Raw genomic sequence first — 22,521 nt, forward strand, 5'->3', positions numbered from 1 at the left:
ATTATGTATACTGATACCGGTACAGTAACTTAATGTTTATGTTATTGGATAGTAATCCAGCGGCCTGGACAAATAATCCAGAGAACGTGAGTTCAAATCCCACCATGCTTAAAAAAAGCTGGAAATGAAAAGCTGTGAAAGTGACCATGAGGCTGTTAGACTGCCTTAAAAGCCCAATTGGTTCATTAATGTCCTTTAGGGAAAGAAACCTGCTGCCCTTACTCGATATGGACTATATGTGTCTCCAATTCCACACCAACATGGTTGACTATTAACAGCCCTCTGAAGTGGCCAGCAGGCTGCTCAGTTGTATCAAAGTGCTACAAACGCGGATTGCAGCAGTTAAAGAAGACGACCCTGACCACTTCTTATGGCAACGAGGGGTGGTTAATAAATGATGGTCTCGCCAATGATGCTCACATCCTGAGAATCAATTTTTAAAAAGCTAAAGATAACATTAAAAGTTATGGCAATAAAGAAGTTGAGTCAATAAAGATATCTAGGTGTAATACTTGGCCAAAATCTGAAAGCCTTAACACAGTTAATGGCAGCAATTTTCAACACCCAGTGAATATTGAAGATTGTTATTAGGTCATAGCATATAAGCCCAAGAAAGTAATATGTGCAGTCTATAAAGTATTAGTGTAACCATGTGTAGAGTGATGTGTCCAACTCTAATCACTATATTTAAGAAATACCAAGGCAGAGGGAAGGACAGAAAAAGGCACAAATGACTCCAGAAGGCTAATTTTCCCAATGCATCCTCCTGGTGTGGACCCTCGCCCAGGAGTGATTTCAGGAAATCATGGGCCTGCTCCCCACAATTTACTGTCCATACATAGAAAATCATGGAGAGCAACAACAACAACTTGCATTAATATAGCGCCTTTAACGTAGTAAAATGTCCTAAAGCACTTCACAGGTGCGTAATCAGACAAAAATTGACACCGAGCCAAAGAAGACATTAGGAAAGATGACTGAAAGCTTGGTCAAAGAGGTAGCTTTTAAGCAGCATCTTAGAACATAAGAACACAAGAAATAGGAGCAGCAGCAGTAGGCCATACAACCCCTCGAGCCTGCTCCGACATTCAATAAGATCATAGCTGATCTTTGACCTCAACTACAGACCTGACATCAGCAGTAGGGAAAATGCTAGAATCTATTATAAAGGATGTGGTAACAGGACAGTTAGAAAATAATAATAGGATTTGGCAGAGTCAACATGGATTTATGAAAGGGAAATCATGTTTGACAAACCTATTGGAGTTCTTTGAAGATGTAACTAGTAGAATAGATAAGGGGGAACCAGTGGATGTGGTGTATTTGGATTTTCAGAAGGCTTTCGATAAGGTCCCACACAAGAGTTTGGTGAACAAAGTTAGAGCACATGGAATTGGGGGTAATATACTGGCATGGATTGAGAATTGGTTAACAGACAGAAAACAGAGTAGGAATAAACTGGTCTTTTTCAGGTCGGCAGACTGTGACTAGTGGGGTACCGCAGGGATTGGTACTTGGGCCCCAGCTATTCACAATCTATATCAATGATTTGGATGAGGGGACCAAATGAAATATTTCCAAGTTTGCTGATGACACAAAACTAGGTGGGAATGTGAGTTGTGAGGAGGATGCATAGAGGCTTCAGGGGGATATAGACAGGCTAAGTGAGTGGGCAAGAACATGGCAGATGGAATGTAATGTGGAAAAATGTGAAGTTATCCACTTTGGTAGGAAAAACAGAAATGCAGAGTATTTTTTAAATGGTTAGAGATTGGGAAATGTTGATGTTCAAAGGGACCTGAGTGTCCTTGTACATGAGTCACTGAAAGCTAACATGCGGGTGCAGCAAGCAATTAGGAAGGCAAATGGTATGTTGGCTTTTATTACAAGAAGATTTGACTACAGGAGTAAAGATGTCTTACTGCAATTATATAGGGCCTTGATGAGACTGCACCTAGAGTATTGTGTACAATTTTGGTCTCCTTACCTAAGAAAGGATATACTTGCCATAGAGGGGGTGCAATGAAGGTTCACCAGACTGATCCCTGGGATGGGGGGATTGTCGTATGAGGATAGATTGAGTAGACTAGGCCTGTATTCTCCAGAGTTTAGAAGAATGAGAGGTGATCTCATTGAAACATACAAAATTCTTACAGGGTTCGACAGGGTAGATGCAGGGAGGATGTTTCCCCTGGCTGGGGTGTCTAGAACCAGGGGTCACAGTCTCAGAATAAGGGTTAGGCCATTTAAGACTGAGATGAGGAGAAATGTCTTCACTCAGAGAGTGGTGAATCTTTGGAATTCTCTACCCCAGAGGGCTGTGGAGGCTCAATCATTTAGTACATTCAAAACAGAGATTGATAGATTTCTAAATACTAAAGCCATCAAGGGATATGGGGATAGTGCAGGAAAATGGCGTTGAGGTAGAAGATCAGCCACGATCTTGTTGAATGGCGGAACAGTCTCGAGGGGCCGGATGGCCTACTCCTGTTCCTATTTCTTATGTTCTTGACTCCACTTCCCCGCCCAATCCCCATAACCCTTGATTCCCCTAGAGTCCAAAAATCTATCAATCTCAGCCTTGAACATATTCAGCGACTCAGCATCCACAGCCCTCTGGAGTAGAGAATTCCAAAGATTCACAACCCTCTAAGTGAAGAAATTCCTCCTCATCTCAGTCTTAAATGGCCGACCCCTTAAAGGAGGAGGGAGAGATGGAGAGGCAGGGAAGCTTAGGGAAGGAATTCCAGAACTTAGGGCCTGGACGACTGAAGGTACAGCCGCCAATGGTGAGGTGAAGGAAGTGAGGGATGCAAACGAGGCTGGAGTTGGAGGAACGCAGAGTTCTCAGAGGGTTGTAGGGCTGGAGGAGCTTACAGAGATATGGCAGGGTGAGGTCTTGGAAGAATTTGAACACGAGAATGAGGATTTTAAAATTGAGGCGTTGATGGACCGGGAGCCAATGTAGGTCAGCGAGCACAGGGGTGATGGGTGAATGGGACTTAGTGCGAGTATTGAGGATACAAGGAGAACACATGTGATTTCTCGGGCTGAGAGCATGCATTGACAAATCATTATTTATTGAGTTGTTTATTATTTATAAAAAGATTGATTGAGTTGTGAAGAGAAGCTAAGGGAGAAATGTTGATGAATTTCTCCTTACACCTTTCTCCTTATTGTTTTAATTATTCATTGTATTTATTGTACAGCTGTGTTCTGAGTTTGGAAATGTGATTGAAAAGCTTGAAACCTATATCCAGACACTGAGTAGTAAGTACACCCATAGGATAATCAGCAGGAAACATTCATTTTTTGTGCTAGTGTATTCTGCGGATTTTACAGTTTGTATTGTTTTGTTTCATAGTTTCACGGAAACTGGACCAATACGTAGAACTTGATTATTCTTTGATTGGAGAGCCGAAGATCACAACTGATTCCATTGGCCTTCCTATTAAGGTAGAGTTGCCACTCCTGAAAAAAGTCCCTAAATAGGAATAGGAAGTTATTTTCTTGCATCTGGTTCAGTTTCCCTAAATTTACATTTCCAAACACAGTGGCGTTTATATTAAAAAGTATTTTTCTGTAGGGTTTCTACATCATATAAAATAGCCATCAATAAGTCAAGGAAATGTAATGAAATCACCAGTGCTTATGGAAAAATCATTGTTAAAAATTTTTCTCAACTTGCAATGTACTTGCATAGTTCAGTGATTTGAACGCTTTCTGAAGGGCAAAAGTACTCCACAGGCGTAACCTGGACAAAGCAAAATTCTTAAAAATTCTATTATAGAACCACGACATTTTAAAAATAATTATGGAGGCCGAAACTACTTAGCCCTCCTTAGGGAAGGAATTCCAGAACTTAGGGCCTGGACGACTGAAGGTACAGCCGCCAATGGTGAGGTGAAGGAAGTGAGGGATGCAAACGAGGCTGGAGTTGGAGGAACGCAGAGTTCTCGGAGGGTTGTAGGGCTGGAGGAGCTTACAGAGATATGGCAGGGTGAGGCCTTGGAATGCAATGGAAAGGCCCAGAAATAGGTCAGGGCCCAGATATTTCAAGTCCTGGCCTACACTGGGAGTTCTCACTTGGCCTTGAAAGTGGTGGAGCCTCCAGCCACTCCTCACAAGACCAGTGACGCAAAGTTGGTGGCCGGGGATGGGGACTTCATCAGTGGGACCCGACATAAGGTTCAGAGCCAGTACACCCTGTAAGATGTGTCATACTGATCCCTAGGGGGCTACAACTGAGGCTCACTGGGGAAATCTAGGCCAGGGAAGGAGCCTCAACCACCAAAGTTAAGGTTCAATTTTTTAAAATTTCATTACGATGGGGGTTGAAAAAAGAACAGAAATCATATTTCCGGTTGGGGGGGTGGGGAGGAATTGGGAAACCACTCCCAGATGGTAATAGTTGCTAGGGTTTCAGGCAGTTTGGTGGGCACCCAAGATGTGCCCATGATGTCATGGGCACCTGCAGACCCCATATCAATGAGGTGCCCTCTCACTGATCCCACATACTCCAGCAGGGTCAGTGTTGGAGGACACCGGCAGGCATAATCCCGCGTTAGTGCTGGGACAATGACCCATGCAATTTTGGGGCCATGATGCCCAGAACACTTCCACTGACTGAAACATTACCAAGGCAAGAAGCAATGTTTTGTGTTTGTATCAATTGACTAGAAATGTTAAAGGCTGCATTTACAGGAGCTTTTTATTAAAATAAATAGTTTGAAGAGACAGTACAGTGCCTTGTTATAGCCACCAGCTGCTTTTTGGGCACTTTGGAAAAGCTTTGCCTACAAGGACATATGTTGTATATCTCCTTACAGGGAAAGTCTTCCAAAGTGGCCAAAAGTGGCAAAAGTTGGTAGGACAATAAACATCCAGAAGTGCTACATATAGAAAAGTAGTGGGCAATTGTGTTGCAATTTAAGTACTATACAACTGAAAATGGTATTGAAATTAAATTTTTTTTGTATTGTTTGATTCTTGGAAATAATGTGCCTGGTTTACATCATAGTGCACAGTTTACTGAGGAAACTGATGACATCTAGTGGCAGAAAGATTTCTCACCTTTTCTCTTTGTTTCCATTATTATAGCAAATATCTTAGACAGGCTGCTTAAGATCAAGTCCTGTTTAAAATCAACTTCTTCTTGGCATTTAAGAATTGGTCTTAAGAGGACTGCACTGCATCAGTCATTGACAAATGATTAATATTCTTTCATTTTACATAACTTATGGTATTCTGCAATTTTTCCCAGGTGCTATAAAACATGTTGTATCATTGCTTAGTAGAACTGCATCCCCCTCTTCAAGTTGTGTAATGTGAATCACCTGGCTAAACTATATAACCATTATGCCAATGTTAATGTAAAATTTGTTAGTGGTAACAGGATTTGAATGGCAAAATTGAAATGAGAAGTTCAACAAGTTAAGGGCAAAAAGAAAGGCCATTGTACGTATAAAAAATAATTGGGAATGTGTTGCAATACTACAATGTTGGGTTTCTGAATACTGTATGAACCATTCAATCATTGCTATCATGGTCTGTAACATGTTAATTCCTCAATTGTACTTACATCCTTGCAACAAACCCCCGCCCATCTTTTATGTTTTAATTTAATTTCTGTAGAAAGTATGAAGCAAGAAAAGTTTTGTGAGGTTACGCAAAACTTTGGTGAGATTTCATGTTGTCAGAATTTAATGTTGAAGTTAAAAAGAACAGAATCTCCTGGGGAGTAATGTTAACATCACACGGTGGAATCTATAATACTGCAACAGTTCCTCAAGGAGTCTAAGAAAAATAAACATCCTTCCATGTTTCTTACTCATGGTTCTTCCAAAATTCTTGGTGAAACATCTTTTACACTTCTATTGAATATCTATTACATATTAAAAATGCTAAATAGGCTGTAACATTTCACTTCAAAATACATTAAAAACTCTCTTGTCAAACTCCGTCATTGGCAAAATCTATTTTTAAATTGTGAACATGCAGTATCAGCTACGTCTGTTGGTTGCAATGTAATCGACAATTGCAGTTTAATTTGTTACTATTACATGACTCACTTCCTTCGTTTATATCCTATCTTGATCTACTTCTTGTGTTGTGGTAAGTACTCCAGAAAATTGGGAGCAGGCAATCCTACTTGAAGTTTAAATCTTCTAGCCCATAAGCCATTTAGGAAAAAGCCTAATTGTACTTAAAATGGTAAATTCTTGGCCCTGTGGAGTCTCTCCTCCACCCATCTTGTGGCCGCTGGTTCTAAATGGCATTGGATGGCTGTCCTCCATAAATTATTACAAATTTGTTGCATTACTGACCCCATCCTCCCTCCTCCTCTCCATCCCTTCCCCCTCTCCCTTGTCTCCGTCACTTCCCCCTTTCTCCACCTCCCATCTTCACCCCTTCCCCATCTCATCCCTCCTTCCTCTCAACCCCCACCAAAACTTTGCCCTCCTCCTGTCCCCACTCTCTTCTTTGCCTTTCTCACCCTCTCCCACCTTTAATCCCTGCACAATTTCTACCTCTTGCACCCCCCCCCCCCACCACCTCCCCATCTTGGTCCAGTCATCCCCCTGCCCTCTAAACTAGCTTGACTTGAAAATTACACTTGAAAACTCCCCAGGGGTAATTTTGACTTTGAGTGATAGTGTAAAATGCGCAATATCAAAGTCAATGGAAACGAAAATTGGGAGAGGTGTTTAACGGGTGGCCGAACGCGTGTTTTACATTATCGTCTGAAGTCAAAATTACCCCTTACCCCACGTGCAATACCATGGGAGATCAACTAGTATTTTATAATTATACAAGTATCAGTGCAACAGAATGTAAATATACATTGCATAACACAGCTATATCTTTGGTGATGAGAAACATGAAGTTTTTAAAATATACTGCAAAATATGTTGAATAATATGAAATAATTTCATGTTACTTCGTAAAATATTTTTGTGCGTCAAGTTACAACCACCTTCATTGCAACATTGTCCTTGGGGACCCAGTTATTTGGTACATGCTATCCTGCTCATTTTTTCATCTCTCTGCTTATTCTGTCGTTGAATTTATAGTCAATCAATTCTGGAATTACTGAGAATCTTCTGTGATGTCCTTCAGGGTGAACTGTATGACATTCAGCACCATGTGGAGTCTCCGTTTGCTGCGCCATCATTTAACCTCCCAAACACCACTGACCATATGTTGCTTCTTGGACTGTCTGAGTACTTTGCTAACACAGGAGGATTTGCATATTTTGCAGCTGGAGCTTTGCAAATCAACATCACAGATGACATGGTAAGTGAACTATTCTTTTTAAAGTACACTGATTGAAAAGAAAACCTTTGGTGATTGAGCATGTCACTCCCAACAAGGCAGTACAAGTTGAAGTCCCAGGCCAATCCTATCATTGGAATGTGCTTTCCCAATTTAGGTGCATTTTGCCAGTTCTTGACTAAGTAGTTAGTTGGAACCATCTGCTGCCTTATCAGTGGCACTGACAATAGTTTAGCACACATGTCCCTACACGTTTGCCCGAGGAATGCATGGCGATAACATGGACAACTCTGAACCCTGTTCACTAAAATTTGAACCAAGGAGCCTTTAATATCTAACTTGACAAAGGGATGGTTGTCATCAGTGCATTACCTGGTGCATCATTAATAGATAAGAATCCAAGTCAATAAGTTAAACTCTAACCACTCTTAAAAAAGTGCAAACATGCCAAACTGAGACTACTTATTAATAAACTGGCCAACATTTTCTTCAGTGCCTTTTCAATGCTCTCCTGTTCAGAACAATCACAACAAGGCTCACATAGCAAGGCAAATGCAGGTGATCTGTCTGATAGTACTACTTTGCATTTAATTTTCATCTGCATTGCAGATTATCTGTATCTTTCATCATTTCTCTTACTGCAAGTACCTGATTGAACCTGGCAATACTGAGTTAAACTGATGGTTCTGCAATGCTGTGTTCTCAGGGAAGATGAAACTTTGCACAAGAATAGTTAAACATATGTATGGATCGCCACTCAGACTGTTGGTTCAATATTTTAAGTTAGTGAAGTGCTGACTGTCCTGTCAGCTCTTTAATAACATTAAAAACTCAAAGAGCAGTGTCTGGGGTCATTTTAAACTTTAAAAATAAACTTTGGAAAGATATTTTTTATACCAGTTGAGGTCGTACTGCAGCCAGTGTGAAACCCAACTCCAGGTGATCTCATGTCACCAGCTAGAATTTGGTGCAATGTCGGACTTTCTTCCTCTAGTCAATGTGACATGAAAGCCATGGGCCCGGAATTTGCTCAGAGCTGCTCGTGCTCCGCCACTGCAGTGAAACCGGGGCCACTATAAACTGCAGAACACTGAACAAAAATCACCACTTGAAGGAAGTTAAACAGCAACTTGTACAATTTAACTGTAATGTTCTTCTTTAGTTGAATAACCTCTGCTCTGTGATCCTCTTCTTAGCATAATGAACAGCGTCTGCTCACAAACAGAAACACATACAAAGAGTATTGATCAGACAATAAACATATTTATAATGCTATATTTCATTTCAGATCTTCTCTGTTCACTCCTCACTAGCTTTTATGTAGTACGACAGCACAAATATCTAACAGTCATTACAGTTTATACAAAAGAATAGTTAAGGGTATCTGACCTCTACCACCTAGAAGGACAAGGGCAGCAGGCACATGGGAACACCACCACCTGCACGTTCCCCTCCAAGTCACACACCATCCTGACTTGGAAATATATTGCCGTTCCTTCATCGTCACTGGATCAAAATCCTGGAACTCCCTTCCTAACAGCACTGTGGGAGAACCTTCACCACACGGACTGCAGCAGTTCAAGAAGGCGGCTCACCACCACCTTCTCAAGGGCAATTAGGGATGGGCAATAAATGCTGGCCTTGCCAGCGACGCCCACATCCCATGAACGAATAAAAAAAAATCTGCATTGACAAGATGGAAGCATTCAAGGATATTTTTATAATGGTACCCGAGAATATATTAAACTAGAGTTCAGCATATCATATTGAGGACACATGCAGAAATCCTTCTTCCCCAATCCTAGGTGAGTCTCAAATCCAGAGTAAAGCCTGTTGAAGTGATGTAACATCAAGCTAACGGATGGAAGTAATGTGCCAAGAGCAGCGATATCTTGATGCTGCATCACTGCAATAGGACTTACTCTTATTCTTTGATACAAATCTAGTTTTTAAAAAAGCATTTCATCCATCAGGATGATTAGTAGCTAAAATTCTGATTTTGGAATGCTGATTAGGTTGTATAGCAGGAAGAATACCTCAAGAATTCTCAGGCAGTGTCCACATTTCATATGGATGTCATATTTTTCCTTCTTATTTCAGATTCCAAAGGACATATCAATTCGACTCAACACATCCAGTCTGAAACTTCTGATGCCTGAGGTACTGAATATCAGTTTGATTTACGTGACCAGTTATGTAAGATATTTGGGTTCGTATCTATTCAAATTATACTAACATTTACATTATATTAACATTTTTCCAGATGTAGGAATGTTTTGCAAAATACAAGAATACAAACTGCATTTTCCAAATAGTTTATATATTACAAATAGTCTTCCATTTTTTAAAGTTGTTTTCTCCTTTTTTGTCCCTCATTCCTCCCTCGCACATGGAAAACTAGCAAAAGCTTGCACCTTAAAAATATAAACATGGAAAGCTAGCAAAAGCTTGCATCTTAAAAATATAAACATGGGCTGTTGCCTCTCACCATCGTTTTCCAATACACTGGTTGAGCTTTCAGACGTCTTTCTTCCATGTTTAGCACCATACCGTGGTTCCATTTATCACTGTAAAGACCACTAAAATATTATTAGTAAGCATCTATCTGAAATTAGTTGGTTAACGTTTGTCCTTGCCAGAAAGCAATTTGTCAGCAATGGTCAAGTTGCAACATTTCAGAAATTTAACACTGTAAAATTTATATAAATGAACATTAAAAATCCAACAATTTATAAAAACAACAATAGAAAGGATAGTAGCAGCTTGGCTCAGTTTGTAGCACTCTTACCTATGAGTCAGGTGGTTGTAGGTTCCAATCCCCACTCAAAAATTTGAGCATATAATCTAGTTGAGAGAATGCTGCAATTTTGGATGTGCAATCGTTTGGATAAGACTGCTGCCCCTCCTGGTGGAAACTAAGGGTCTCTATTCAAAAACAGCAGGGAATTCTCCCAATGTCCCGGCCAGCTTTTTCCCTCAACTAATACCACCAAATATCTGGTCATTCATCTCACTGTTGTTTGTGGGAACTTGCTGGCGTCAATTTTCACTTCTATCACCTGGTGTTAACAGAACTGTAACAGCCTCAAAACAGTGTCGGTAACCTTCCAGGACCCTGATTGCCATTTTAGGTTGGAACTGATCGGTGTGGAGGCCATGCACACTCCGTCCAGTTCCATGGGCGATAGAGCCAAAGAGGCCCAGCCAATGTAAGTTGGAATTGCTCCTCCAGACCCCACAAAAATAATCTAGGCCGCTGCCATCCTGAGACCCTCACCCTCCGCTCATTTGATCCCCACCCTCCACCCCCCGAACTTTCCTTGCTGGCAGCTGGGGTGGCTCAATATTGTGAAGCCCCAATCCAGCAAGCTGTATCGGGACGCTCATTTGACCCTCCCCAGCTCTCTGGCCTCATCTTAATGAGGCCTGTGCATCAAAATACTGGCCATCCCTTCACCACGGGTATGGGAGATCAACCAACATGCTCCACCAGGCACGCTACGCTCAAAAGTCAATATCGATCCCACCGTATACAAAATGGCTGCTATGTTCATCTCCTTAGCAACATTTAATTGTATGTGACACACTTTGGAATGCTTCTAAGAAATATAATAAGACACTATGTAAATACAGCTTCTTCCTTTCCTTCATTGTTTACTTTGGAATGCAGCCCTGAACAAGGTTAAATCCTTGGGATTGTCTTAGTGGCGTTTTTATAAATGGTTGTATCTCAGATCTAATTAGCACTCACCACCAACAACATCTCAGATTTAGTGGCCATATTGGCCCAATTACAGCAGTAAAATCAGACAATTATTAGAATTCATTTTTTTAGACATACAGATCTGCATATTCTGCACAAAAGTACAACACTGTAACATCAATGTGCAGACAGTATGCAGTCGGGACTCTCTGAGAAAGTTTCAAAAAGGAAGAAAGTGAATTAGTTTGTTCTTTTACACTTTCTTTTGGGATGCTGAAAAAATAGACATTGCAATAAACTCTACCACTGTCTCTTGTTAGTCCATTATAAAATGTCCTTGGCTCCTTCCAGGTTGCAAAACAGTACCCCAACATGCTGATGAAAATTGCAATGAGTGCTACGAAGCAACCGTTTGTGAAGCTCGTTCCGGGTAACTTAATTGCCGATGTGTTCACTGCAGCCGAAGTATTTGCAATCCTACCAAACAAATCCTTGGCAGAGCTATTTGTGCTGGGTATTGTAAGTATTGCCATCTTTATTCAACCTTTCTGTTAAAAGAAGAATGAATAAAAGAGGAAAGTCTAAGGTTGAAGGAAATGGATCGGAAAAAAAGAATACACTGTGTACTATCCAAGATACAAGTAAAGTGATAAATCAAAAGATTTTTATTAATGTCCATGTGTGTACAGACACTTGTCTTTCAATTCTGATTTGGACCCTCTTTGAAACCAAAAAACACCAACAAAGTTTATTTTAGTTTCCTTGTGATTTTGAGCTATGATGTTTTAAATAGACAATCTTAAGTACATTTGAAGCATAAGGATAATTTTAGGGTAGGTCTTCTCACTATTTTGCTTCAAACTAATAGCCATTATTATCAGATCTGGCTTGACCACATCACAATCTACCAGGCCTCACTCTCCTTTATCAAAATGATCCACTACTTTAGGATCATCCTAGAAGGCAAAGATAATCCCAGGCTCCTTTTCTCTACTATTAATTGCCTCTTTAAACCCTTTTCCTCTGCCATCTCTGCATTTACCTCTAACAAGAAGTGTGAGGAGCTCCCAATCCCATATCCTCTCCATCAAAAAGACCATCTACTTCTATATCCATAAAATTCCCCACCTCAGCCCATCTGCTGCTAAAACCGCTATCCATGCCTTTGTTGTTTCCAGTTTCAATTACTCCAGTGCTGTCCTTGTTGCCATCTTATCCTCCACCCTCCATAAACTTTAGCTCATCTAAAACTCTGTCACCTATCACACACCTAATTACGCTCACCCATCACCCCTGACCTCACTGACCTATATTGGTTCCTCGTCCCCCAATGTCTCAAATTTAAAATTTTTCTCCGACTGTTTAAATCCCTGCATGGCCTTGCCCTGCCTTTCTCTGTAACTTCTTCCAGCTGTACAACCACCGCCCTGTACTCGCCATTCTTCTGATTCCGGCCTCTTGAGCATCCCCCTCCCCCTACTCCCCCACAACCTTCGCCCACCATTGGCAACGATGCCTTCAACCACCTGGGTCTCAGTGTTTGGAATTCCCTCCCTAACCCCCTCCATCTCTCCACCTCTAACTCCTCCTTTAAGTGCTTCCTTAAAACCCACCTCTGACCAAGCTTACGGTCACCTCTCCTAATCTCTCCTTCTTTGGTTTTATATCTATTTCCCTTTTGGCTCTGTGAAGCACCTTGGTACGTCTTTCTACTTTAAAGATGCTATATCAATGCAAGTTGTTGTTGTTGTTGTCATCGTTGTCATCGTCGTCAAGGGTGGGGATTCGTTATGTGTTGAAAGTGCTTATTAAGGTGAAGGATAACATCAGTAGGGCATTTTTCCAGTTTGAATACAGTAGCAAAATCAGTGGATACGTCCCTCCCTAACAGCACTGTGGGAGAACCTTCATCACACGGACTGCAGCGGTTCAAGAAGGCGGCTCACCACCACCTTCTCAAGGGCAATTAGGGATGGGCAATAAATGCCGGCCTTGCCAGCGACACCCACATCCCATGAACGAAAAAAAAGAAGTCAGATGAGGTGAACAGTTGTGCTGACATTTCTCATGCAATTTGCCTGAACTCCCAATGACCTTTATGCTGCACGGTTTTGACTTTATTTTGTATATTCTATTAGCTGCACAATGTCGCTAGACATTTCAAAATTAAGCATTTAAAATTATCCACCTTTTTCTTCAATTTGTGTGTAAGATTTTCTATTGAAATATATTTGTTAATTTACCTCTTGTGGATTTTCCATAAATACTGCAACAAAAAGTGTTGAGGGGTGAAGGACAATAACTATGTTAAAATGTTCCTAAGATGTTGCTAAAGTCTGGTGAAATACCAGGAAGAATTCCCTTGTGGCATTAATAAAAATAATAAAAATGATAGGCTAACTCCATTCGGATTCTTTGACATCATGTAAACCTAATCAATGTTTCCCTTCTCTGGAAGTGCAGTAAACATTTATTGAAGAAATAGCAAACTGTATTGAAGTGCTCACAAATAGTCCACCCCCAGTGCCAATGTTGCTGTTTGTTTAATCAATATCACTAATATTTTACTCTGCCATAGGAAACAATGTATAAGGATGCCAGATAAATAACATGACCTCTCAAAGTAGGATTGTCAAACTGGTAGTAAATTTAAGTGCAGATGCCTGTTCATCGGAAAATATCCCAGCTCGTTTTACTTATAGTTAAGAGTTGTCAAAATGTGGAGACTTGTCTGACCTTATTTGAGACATAAGTCGCTAAGTTCAGCACAATAATCATCAATCTATTCCATTAGGTGTTAGCCATCGCTGAATGGTAGCTCTCTCACCACTAAATCAGAAGGTTGTGGGTTCAAGTCCCACTCCAGAGACTTGAGCACAAAATCTAGGCTGACATTCCAGTGCAGTACTGAGGGAGTCCTACACTGTCAGAGGTGGTGTCTTTCGGATGAGACCTTAAACCGAGGCGCCTGGCCTCTCAGGTGGATGCAAAAGATCTCATTGGAACCATTCGAAGAAGAGCATTGGAGTTCTCCCAGTGTCCTGGCCATTATTTATCCCTCAACCAGCATCACTAAAAAGCAGATTATCTGGTCATTATCACATTACTGTTTGTGGGACCTTGCTTTGCAGTTTGGCTGCCGCATTTCCTACATTACAACAGTGATTATGCTTCAAAAATTGGCCGTGAGGCACTTTGCAATGTCCTGAAGTCATGAAAGATGCTAGATAAATGCACTGACAGAGGTGGTGTCTTTCAGATGAGACCTTAAACCAAGGTGCCTGGCCTCTCAGGTGGACGCAAAAGATCTCATTGGAACCATTCGAGGCTATTTACGAGGCACAAAGTGTATTATTCAAAGTAGTGGTTCGCTGTAATAAATCACTTTCAGAAGACATGTCTTTAGGAAAGCATGAGCCTTAGCATTGTCATTTTAACCTCAGCAGTGATCTTTCCACCTCATATTCTGGAAATGAAATACAGGCGAGATGGGCAATATTCAGCAAAGTTTGGCCCATTGTTTTAAATTGAAAATAAGATCATAGCTAGAAACGAGTGCAGTTTAAAAAAAAATGTGTTCAATACAGAAAGATAAAGACTGGGGAATTCAAATTGTTTTCTTGTGAGCAGAATTAATATGTTATTGTTATAATAAATTGTGTGTTGATCACAGACAGCCAATGTGCGTGCACAGATGTTCACTTCAGACCTGAAACTGTGTGGCTCAGTTTCTTTGAATAGGTAAGAGTTAAGTCAGACAAAAATATTTTCTTTCTTTATAAGTAGATCCTAGCTTTACTATTTTAGGCCACAAAACTATAGTATTTAGCTCAGCTCAGAAAATAATCTACAATTGTTGACAATTGACATACAGCAATGCTACAAGATTAGAAATGCCTCTGAATGGTGCAACACATTTTCAGAAAAATTGGAAATTTTGAATTTTAATTTCAAAGGTCTGTCTGTTTTTAAAAAAAATTCTGCTTCAATTTATCTGAATGAACAGAATTTTCACATCAATCAAAGATATATATGTCTGTGGTTGCCACCAGGGGATCTTTGAATCACACGAGAAACTCTCTAAATATCCAATTTGTTGAATATAAATTGCTTAAAAATAATAAACTAGAATATCTCAAGGATTGTTTTTGAGGTTCTTTCTATTCATTCTTGGGATATGGGCATTGTTAACAAGGCCAACATTTATTGTCCATCCTTAGTTGCCCTTGAGAGGTGGTGAGCTGCCTTCTCATTGAAACACATAAGATTCTGAGGGGGCTTGACAGGGTAAATATAGGAACATAGGAACAGGAGTAGGCCATTCAGCCCCTCGTGCCTGCTCCACCATTTGATAAGATCATGGCTGATCTGTGATCTAACTCCATATACCTGCCTTTGGCCCATATCCCTTAATATCTTTGATTGCCAAAAAGCTATCTATCTCAGATTTAAATTTAGCAATTGAGCTAGTATCAATTGCTGTTTGCGGAAGAGAGTTCCAAACTTCTACCACCCTTTGTGTGTAGAAATGTTTTCTAATCTTGCTCCTGAAAGGTCTGGCTCTAATTTTTAGACTGTGCCCCCTACTCCTAAAATCCCCAACCAGCGGAAATAGTTTCTCTCTATCCACCCTATCTGTTCCCCTTAATATCTTATAAACTTCGATCAGATCACCCCTTAACCTTCGAAACTCCAGAGAATACAACCCCAATTTGTGTAATCTCTCCTCGTAACTTAACCCTTGAAGTCCGGGTATCATTCTAGTAAACCTACGCTGCACTCCCTCCAAGGCCAATATGTCCTTCCGAAGGTGCGGTGCCCAGAACTGCTCGCAGTACTCCAGGTGCGGTCTAACCAGGGTTTTGTATAGCTGCAGCATAACTTCTGCCCCCTTGTACTCTAGTCCTCTAGATATAAAGGCCAGCATTCCATTAGCCTTATTGATTATTTTCTGCACCTTGTGAGAGGTTGTTTCCCCTGGCTAGAGAGTCTAGAACTAGGGGGCATAGTCAGCCATTTAGGACTGAGATGAGGAGCAATTTCTTCACTCAGAAGGTTATGAATTCTTTGGAATTCTATATCCCAGAGGACTGTGGATGCTGAGTCGTTGAGTATATTCAAGGCCGAGATAGATAGATTTTTGGACTCTGGGGGAATCAAGGGATATGGGGATCGGGCGGGAAAGCGGAGTTGAGGTCGAAGATCAGCCATGATCTTATTGAATGACGGAGCAGGCTCGAGGGGCCTTTTGGCCTGCTCCTGCTCCTATTTCTTATGTTTCCTATGTTTCTTGAGCTGCTGCAGTCCATGTAGTGAAGGTGCTCCCACAAAGCTGTTAGGTAAGGAGTTCCAGGATTTTGACTCAGCAACGACGAAAGAATCACTCGCCATAGATTACCCAGCCTCTGACCTGCTCTAGAAGCCACGGAATTTGTGTGGCTGGTCCAGTTGAATTGCTGGTCAGTGGCGAGCCCCAGGATGTTGATGGTGGAGGACTTGACAATGGTAATGCCATTGAATGCCAAGGGGAGGTGGTTAGATTCTCTCTTGTTGGGGATGGTCATTGAGTGGCACTTGCGTGGCACGAATGTTACTTGCCACTTATCAGCCCAAGCCTGATTGTTGTCCAGGTCTTGCTGTATGCAAACATGGACTGCTTCATTATCTGAAGAATTACAAATGGAGCTGAATATTGTGCAATCTTCAGCGAGCAGCCCCACTTCTGACCTTATGATGGAGGGAAGGTCATTGGTGAAGCAGCTGAAGATGGTTGGGCTTAGGACGCTGCCATGAGGAATTCCTGCAGTGACGTCCTGGGGCTGAGATGATTGGCCTCCAACAACCACAACCATCTTCCTTTGTGCCAGGTATGACTCCAGCCACTGGAGAGTTTACACCCTGATCCCCATTGACTTCAATTTTACTAGGGCTCCTTGATGCCACACTCAGTCGAATGCTGCCTTGATGTCAAGTGCAGTCACTCACCTCACCTCTGGAATTCAGCTCTTGTGTCCATGTTTGGACCAAGGCTGTAATGAGGTCTGGAGATGAGTGGCCCTGACAGAACCCAAACTGAGCATCAGTGAGCAGGTTATTGGTGAGTAAGTGCTGCTTGATCGCACTGTCGACGACACCTTCCAACACTTTGCTGATGATTGAGAATGGACTGATAGGACAGTAATTGGCCGGATTGGATTTGTCCTGCCTTTTGTGGACAGGCCATACCTTGGCAATTTTCCACATTGTTAGGTAAATGCCAGTGTTGTAGCTTTACTAGAACAGCTTAGCTAGAGGCACAGCTAGTTCTGGAGCACATGTCTTCAATACTACAGCCAGGATGTTGTCAGCACCCATAGCCTTTGCTGTGTCCAGTGCACTCAGCCGTTTCTTGATGTCACGTGCCGGGAATCGAATTAGCTGAAGACTGGTATCTGTTATTTGGGGACCTCAGGAGGAGGCTGAGATGCATCATCCACTCAGCACTTTTGGCTGAAGATGGTTGCGAACTCTTCAGCCTTGTCTTTTGCACTCACGTGCTGGGCTCTGCCATCATTGAGAATGGGGATGTCCATGGACCTTCCTCCTCGGGTCATTTGTTTTTAATTGTCCACCTCCATTCATGACTGGATGTGGCAGGCCTGCAGAGCTTTGATCTGATCCGTTGGTTGTGGGATCGCATAGTTCTGTCTATAGCATGCTTCTTCTGCTGTTTGGCCGGCATGTAGTCCCATGTTGTAGCTTCACCAGGTTGACACCTCATTTTCAGGTACACCTACTGCTGCTCCTGACATGCTCTTCTATGCTCCTCATTGAACCAGGGTTGGTCGCCAGGAATGATGACGATGGAGGAGTGAGGGATATGCCGGGCCATGAGGTTACAGATTGTGGTTGAATGCAATTATGCTGCTGCTGATGGCCCACAATGCCTCATGGTTGAACAGATCTAGCAGAGTGGTAGTACCACATAACATGATGGAGGGTGTCCTCAGTGTGAAGGCAGGACTTCGTCTCCACAAGACTTGTTCGGTGGCCACTTCTGCCAATTGCTGTCAGATTGGTGAGGATGAGGTCAAGTAGGTTTTTCCCTCACGTTGGTTCTCTCACCAGCTGCTGCAAGCCCAGTCTGGCAGCTATGTTCTTCAGGATTGTTAGTCCAATAGCATAAACACTACGCTACTTTACTCTTTTGGTATTGGGTGGGAAAGGTGTACTCCAGATCGTAGGGGACATAAAAGAGAGAATTGTAACTAAACAGTTTATAACAGCCAGGTTCCACTACCATGATCTCTAGGTATGTTACTCCCCATATTTAAGAAGTCTATTCTCCTTCCCTTCCTTAGTTTAGCCTTCAGTTCCTGAAGGGAGAAAGTAAGCAGGAAATTTGTCTCTAGGCTGCTGTCAATGCAGCTCTAGAAGATGCCACTAAGATGTCCCTCCCTATAGGGAAGCAGCCCACTTCCACTGAGAGCTTTTGTCCCCAAAAGATCCCATCGAGAAATCAGGAACTCACCATATATAACACTTCAGTCACAAACCTACATCTAACCATTCCATTTTGCAGGGCATTGCTGTCCCAGCATGTCGTGCCAGGGTCCTCCCTTCATTGTTGCAATTCATCCATTTATGCAACTTGTGTGGTTTATCTGCATAAAAGTGAATCATTAAAAATATCTTTCTAACTTTTGAATTAGCCTGGACGTAGCTAAGGAAGAATCTAAAGTGGGGCCCATTCCAGTAAGTCCTATTTTCTTCTCTTATGTCCATAGTCACTTTAAACTGACTGTGTTAATTTTTCACAATAAAATGTAACTGCTGCAAAGTACTGCTTTTATTATAAAGAAATGCTCACTGCTAGGAGTGACTCCTGATTGTATTCATCATTTTAGTCCTGAGAGTTGCTCAGTCTTAAGAGAAATTGCTCAGGAACATAAAAAGCTCATCATAAGCAGAAGGTTTTGTTAAATTAATTTTCTCTATAATTTACTCTTATCTTACAAAGACAAAGACAATAGAATTGGTTCTGAAGATGGGATTACAGAAGATGGTGATTCCAAAGATAAATGGTACGTCTGTCTGAATATGAAAATCCCACTGTTTAAATTGTATTTGTACAGTCATGATGGCCCAAATCTTGCTGGAAAAATAATGGCGCGTTAACGACGCACACCATTATTAATGCGCAAATCGGCCAGCAAGTTCAGGTGAAGAAGAAAGACGCCATGAGTTGAGAATCGTCATAACTTGCTGGTCAATTTATGCCACTCCGCCATTTGCTTCGCACAAATGGCATCTCACTCATAGCTTCCCAGTTATTTTTAAGAACTTGCTGGATTTGCACATTAAACTTGAATTAAACTCACCGCAGAAAATTAGAAGTGGTACTTAACAGCATCAATACCCTTTTAACAACGTGATTATTGTTAATGCAATGCCAATCAACCTCTTGAACCCAGAAAGGGAACTATTTAAACTATTGAGTCTCATTCCTGCTTGTAGTAAATTTTTGTTAGAGATTATCTTAATTTTAAATGTTACATTTTTAAATATTTTTCTTATTTTTCCTTTCTGTCTCTTTTTTTTTCTTTCTCTTTCTTAATCCAATCTTTCTTTCCCTCTCTTTATTTCTCTTTCTGTACCTGATTTGACTCTAATTCACCCTCCTTCTCCGTCGTTCTTCTGTTTCTTTCTCAATCCTTAATTCTCATTGTTTAAGGAGATACACTGTTGGTCCCATCGTTCACTGAGGTCCCAGATGCCCCATTGCCCTCGCCATGCCGTTATCAGCTCGCACTTCCAGCAACTTACAGGGCAAAAGATTTTCGAGCTGAAGGGAGCAACAACTAACTAATGGCGCACAGATGCCCCACTCCATCAATTTCTGGGCCAGTGTCTCATTGCAGGCCATATTTTTTATTCAAGTAGTCCAGTATCTGTGGTGCCATAGGTGTGCAGGAGCATTAATAGTTATTAATTAGTAATTTAGATACAAAACATGAAGGAAATTACCAGATGGCGATGAATTATTGTTTTTTAAAACGCTAACAGATTTCCTGGGGTGTTGTTCATAGTGAGCCTGAGGTTAATCTGTTGCAAGTGTGCATATTTCTACTATAAGAATTTGGAAAGCACTTAACAAGTGATCTCCTCAGAGACTGTCCACTTAGTGCTTTTGGAATGGTTCCTGGATAATAAATAAATAGCTGAAAATGTTCCCTTGCATGCTACTCATGGCTCCTCCTTCTGACCAAGTGAACTTCGGAGGGGTCAGCAGTGGAGGCACTGGGACGGGCAGGCACATCCCAGTACCCCTCCCCCTCACACAGATTTTCTAGGCCACAGTGTTTTCCTTAGCCATTTAACCGCTACAAGTTGGTAAGTACCACAGTTACATAAATCTCCGCACGTATCAGGAAGGAGCGACTTTTTAAAATTTACCTTCTCGGGTTGTGGGCATGGCTGGTAAGGCCATATTTATTGCTTATCCCTACTTGCTCTGAGAAGGTGGTGGTGGGCCTACTTCTTGAACCACTGCAGTCCTTGTAGTGATGATGTGGTGTTAGGTAGGGAATTCCAGGATATTAACCCTGTGACAATGAAATGGCAATACATGTCCAAGTCAGGATGGTGTGTGACTTGGAGAGGAACGTGGAGGTGATAGTCTTCCCATACCATTTCTCCGGGTTTCCCATTGATCCTCAGTTTCAGTGGGAGATCAAGAGAACCCCACAGAAATTTTACCCCTCGATATCTTACATGCCACAACATTATTAAAATGAATCTCCTACCAGTTTTAGGTGGGTGCTTCCTGCATATATTTCCCTCGCCACCCAAAATATGCACGATGTGTAAAGTGGATGGAGATCTGGAGTAATTAGTTCAGTCAATTTACACCCATAAAATGAGCAGATCCGATTGAAAAATCAAGGCTGGCATCTCCCACTTTCTCTCTGCAGTACATCCCATTCTGAAAAATGATAGCCTTACAAAGCCCACCACGAGAGACACTAGCAATACAGAAGTACTATTATATCATGTTGTATAGGACCTAAGGAGCTTATCCCGCTGTATAGATCACATAAAGCCGCCGTCCTCACCCAAATAATTCTTCACGCAACCTTTAACACTTTGTAAACTGCATTAGCACTGTTGAACGAAATCCAAAATATTGAAATTTAGAATAATAGAATCATAAAAAGGTTACAACACGGAAGGAGGCCATTCGGCCCATCAAGCCAGCTCTATGCAAGAGCAATCCACCTAGTCCCACTCTCCCGCCCTATCCCCGTGGCCCTGCAAATTTTTCCTTTCAAGTACTTATCCAGTTCCCTTTTGAAGGCCATGATTGAATCTGCCTCCACCACCCCCCAGACAGTGCATTCCAGATCATAACCACTCGCTGTGTAAAAAAGTTTTTCCTCTTGTCACCTTTGGTTCTTTTACCAATCACCTTAAATCTATGTCCTCTGGTTCTTGATCCTTCCACCAATGGGAACAGTTTCTCTCTATCTACTCTGTCTAGGCCGTTCATGATTTTAAATACCTCATTCAAATCTCCTCTCAACCGTCTCTGTTCCAAGGAGAACAACCCCAGCTTCTCCAGTCTATCCACGTAACTAAAGTCCCTCATCTCTGGAATCATTCTAGTAAATCTTTCCTGCACCCGCTCTAAGGCCTTCACATCTTTCCTAAAGTGTGGTGCCCAGAACTGGACACAATACTCCAGTTGTTGCTGAACCAGTTTTTCATAAAGGTTCATCATGACTTCTTTGCTTTTGTACTTTATGCCTCTATTTATAAAGCCCAGGATCTCGTACGCTTTTTTTAACCACTTTCTCAACCAGCCCTGCCCTTTCAATGATTTGTGCACATATGCCCCCAGATCTCTCTGTTCCTGTACCCCTTTTAGAATTGTGCCCTCTAGTTTATATTGCCTCTCCTCGTTCTTCCTAACGAAATGTATCACTTTGCATTTTTCTGCATTAAATTTCATCTGCCATCCATCCCATCCATTTCACCAGCCTGTCTATATCCTCTTGAAGTCTATCACTATCCTCTTCACTGTTCACTACACTTCCAAGTTTTGTGTCATCTGCAAATTTGGAAATTATGTCCTGTACGCCCAAGTCCAAGTCATTAATATATATCAAGAAATTTAAAATGTTTAATTTTCTACGGTTCTATTGTGTTAGTTATTATTGTGACTTTAGCAGTCTAATCAGTTAGTGAGTGGGTGCTAATCCCAGTATGATTATAACATTCATAAAATACAATTTAAATTGTAAATGGTGAATATAATTGAACTATTTCCTAATGGATGAAGTGCGTCAGTTCTTTGCTGGAACTAATTCAAATACTTTGCTTTGGCCTCATGTTTTATCCAGCCGTCGGTCGCAATGTTCTTTATGTAGAGTGAACACACACGAATTTCTGCGGGGATTTTCTTACATGTCTGCTGTAACTTCAGTGAAACAGCTGCAGAAAACCTGGAAAATATGGAGTAAATTCACCCAGAACATGATTGCACATAGTAACCAAATAGAGAA

The 22,521-nt window shown here is 41.5% G+C and overlaps 1 protein-coding gene across 1 annotated transcript in view; it reads left to right on the plus strand.

Moving 5' to 3' along the window:
- Positions 1–22,521, plus strand: part of LOC137335316 (bactericidal permeability-increasing protein-like) — a 50,042-nt gene that overhangs the window by 22,679 nt on the left and 4,842 nt on the right. The window contains exons 7-14 of the mRNA XM_068000633.1: positions 3,210–3,270; positions 3,365–3,456; positions 7,120–7,296; positions 9,376–9,435; positions 11,330–11,497; positions 14,652–14,719; positions 18,670–18,712; positions 18,978–19,041. Coding sequence (XP_067856734.1) covers positions 3,210–3,270; positions 3,365–3,456; positions 7,120–7,296; positions 9,376–9,435; positions 11,330–11,497; positions 14,652–14,719; positions 18,670–18,712; positions 18,978–19,041 — 733 coding nt within the window. The remainder of the gene's footprint in view (positions 1–3,209; positions 3,271–3,364; positions 3,457–7,119; positions 7,297–9,375; positions 9,436–11,329; positions 11,498–14,651; positions 14,720–18,669; positions 18,713–18,977; positions 19,042–22,521) is intronic.

This window comes from Heptranchias perlo, chromosome 19 (assembly GCF_035084215.1).
Source record: "Heptranchias perlo isolate sHepPer1 chromosome 19, sHepPer1.hap1, whole genome shotgun sequence".
Lineage (NCBI taxonomy): Eukaryota > Metazoa > Chordata > Chondrichthyes > Hexanchiformes > Hexanchidae > Heptranchias > Heptranchias perlo.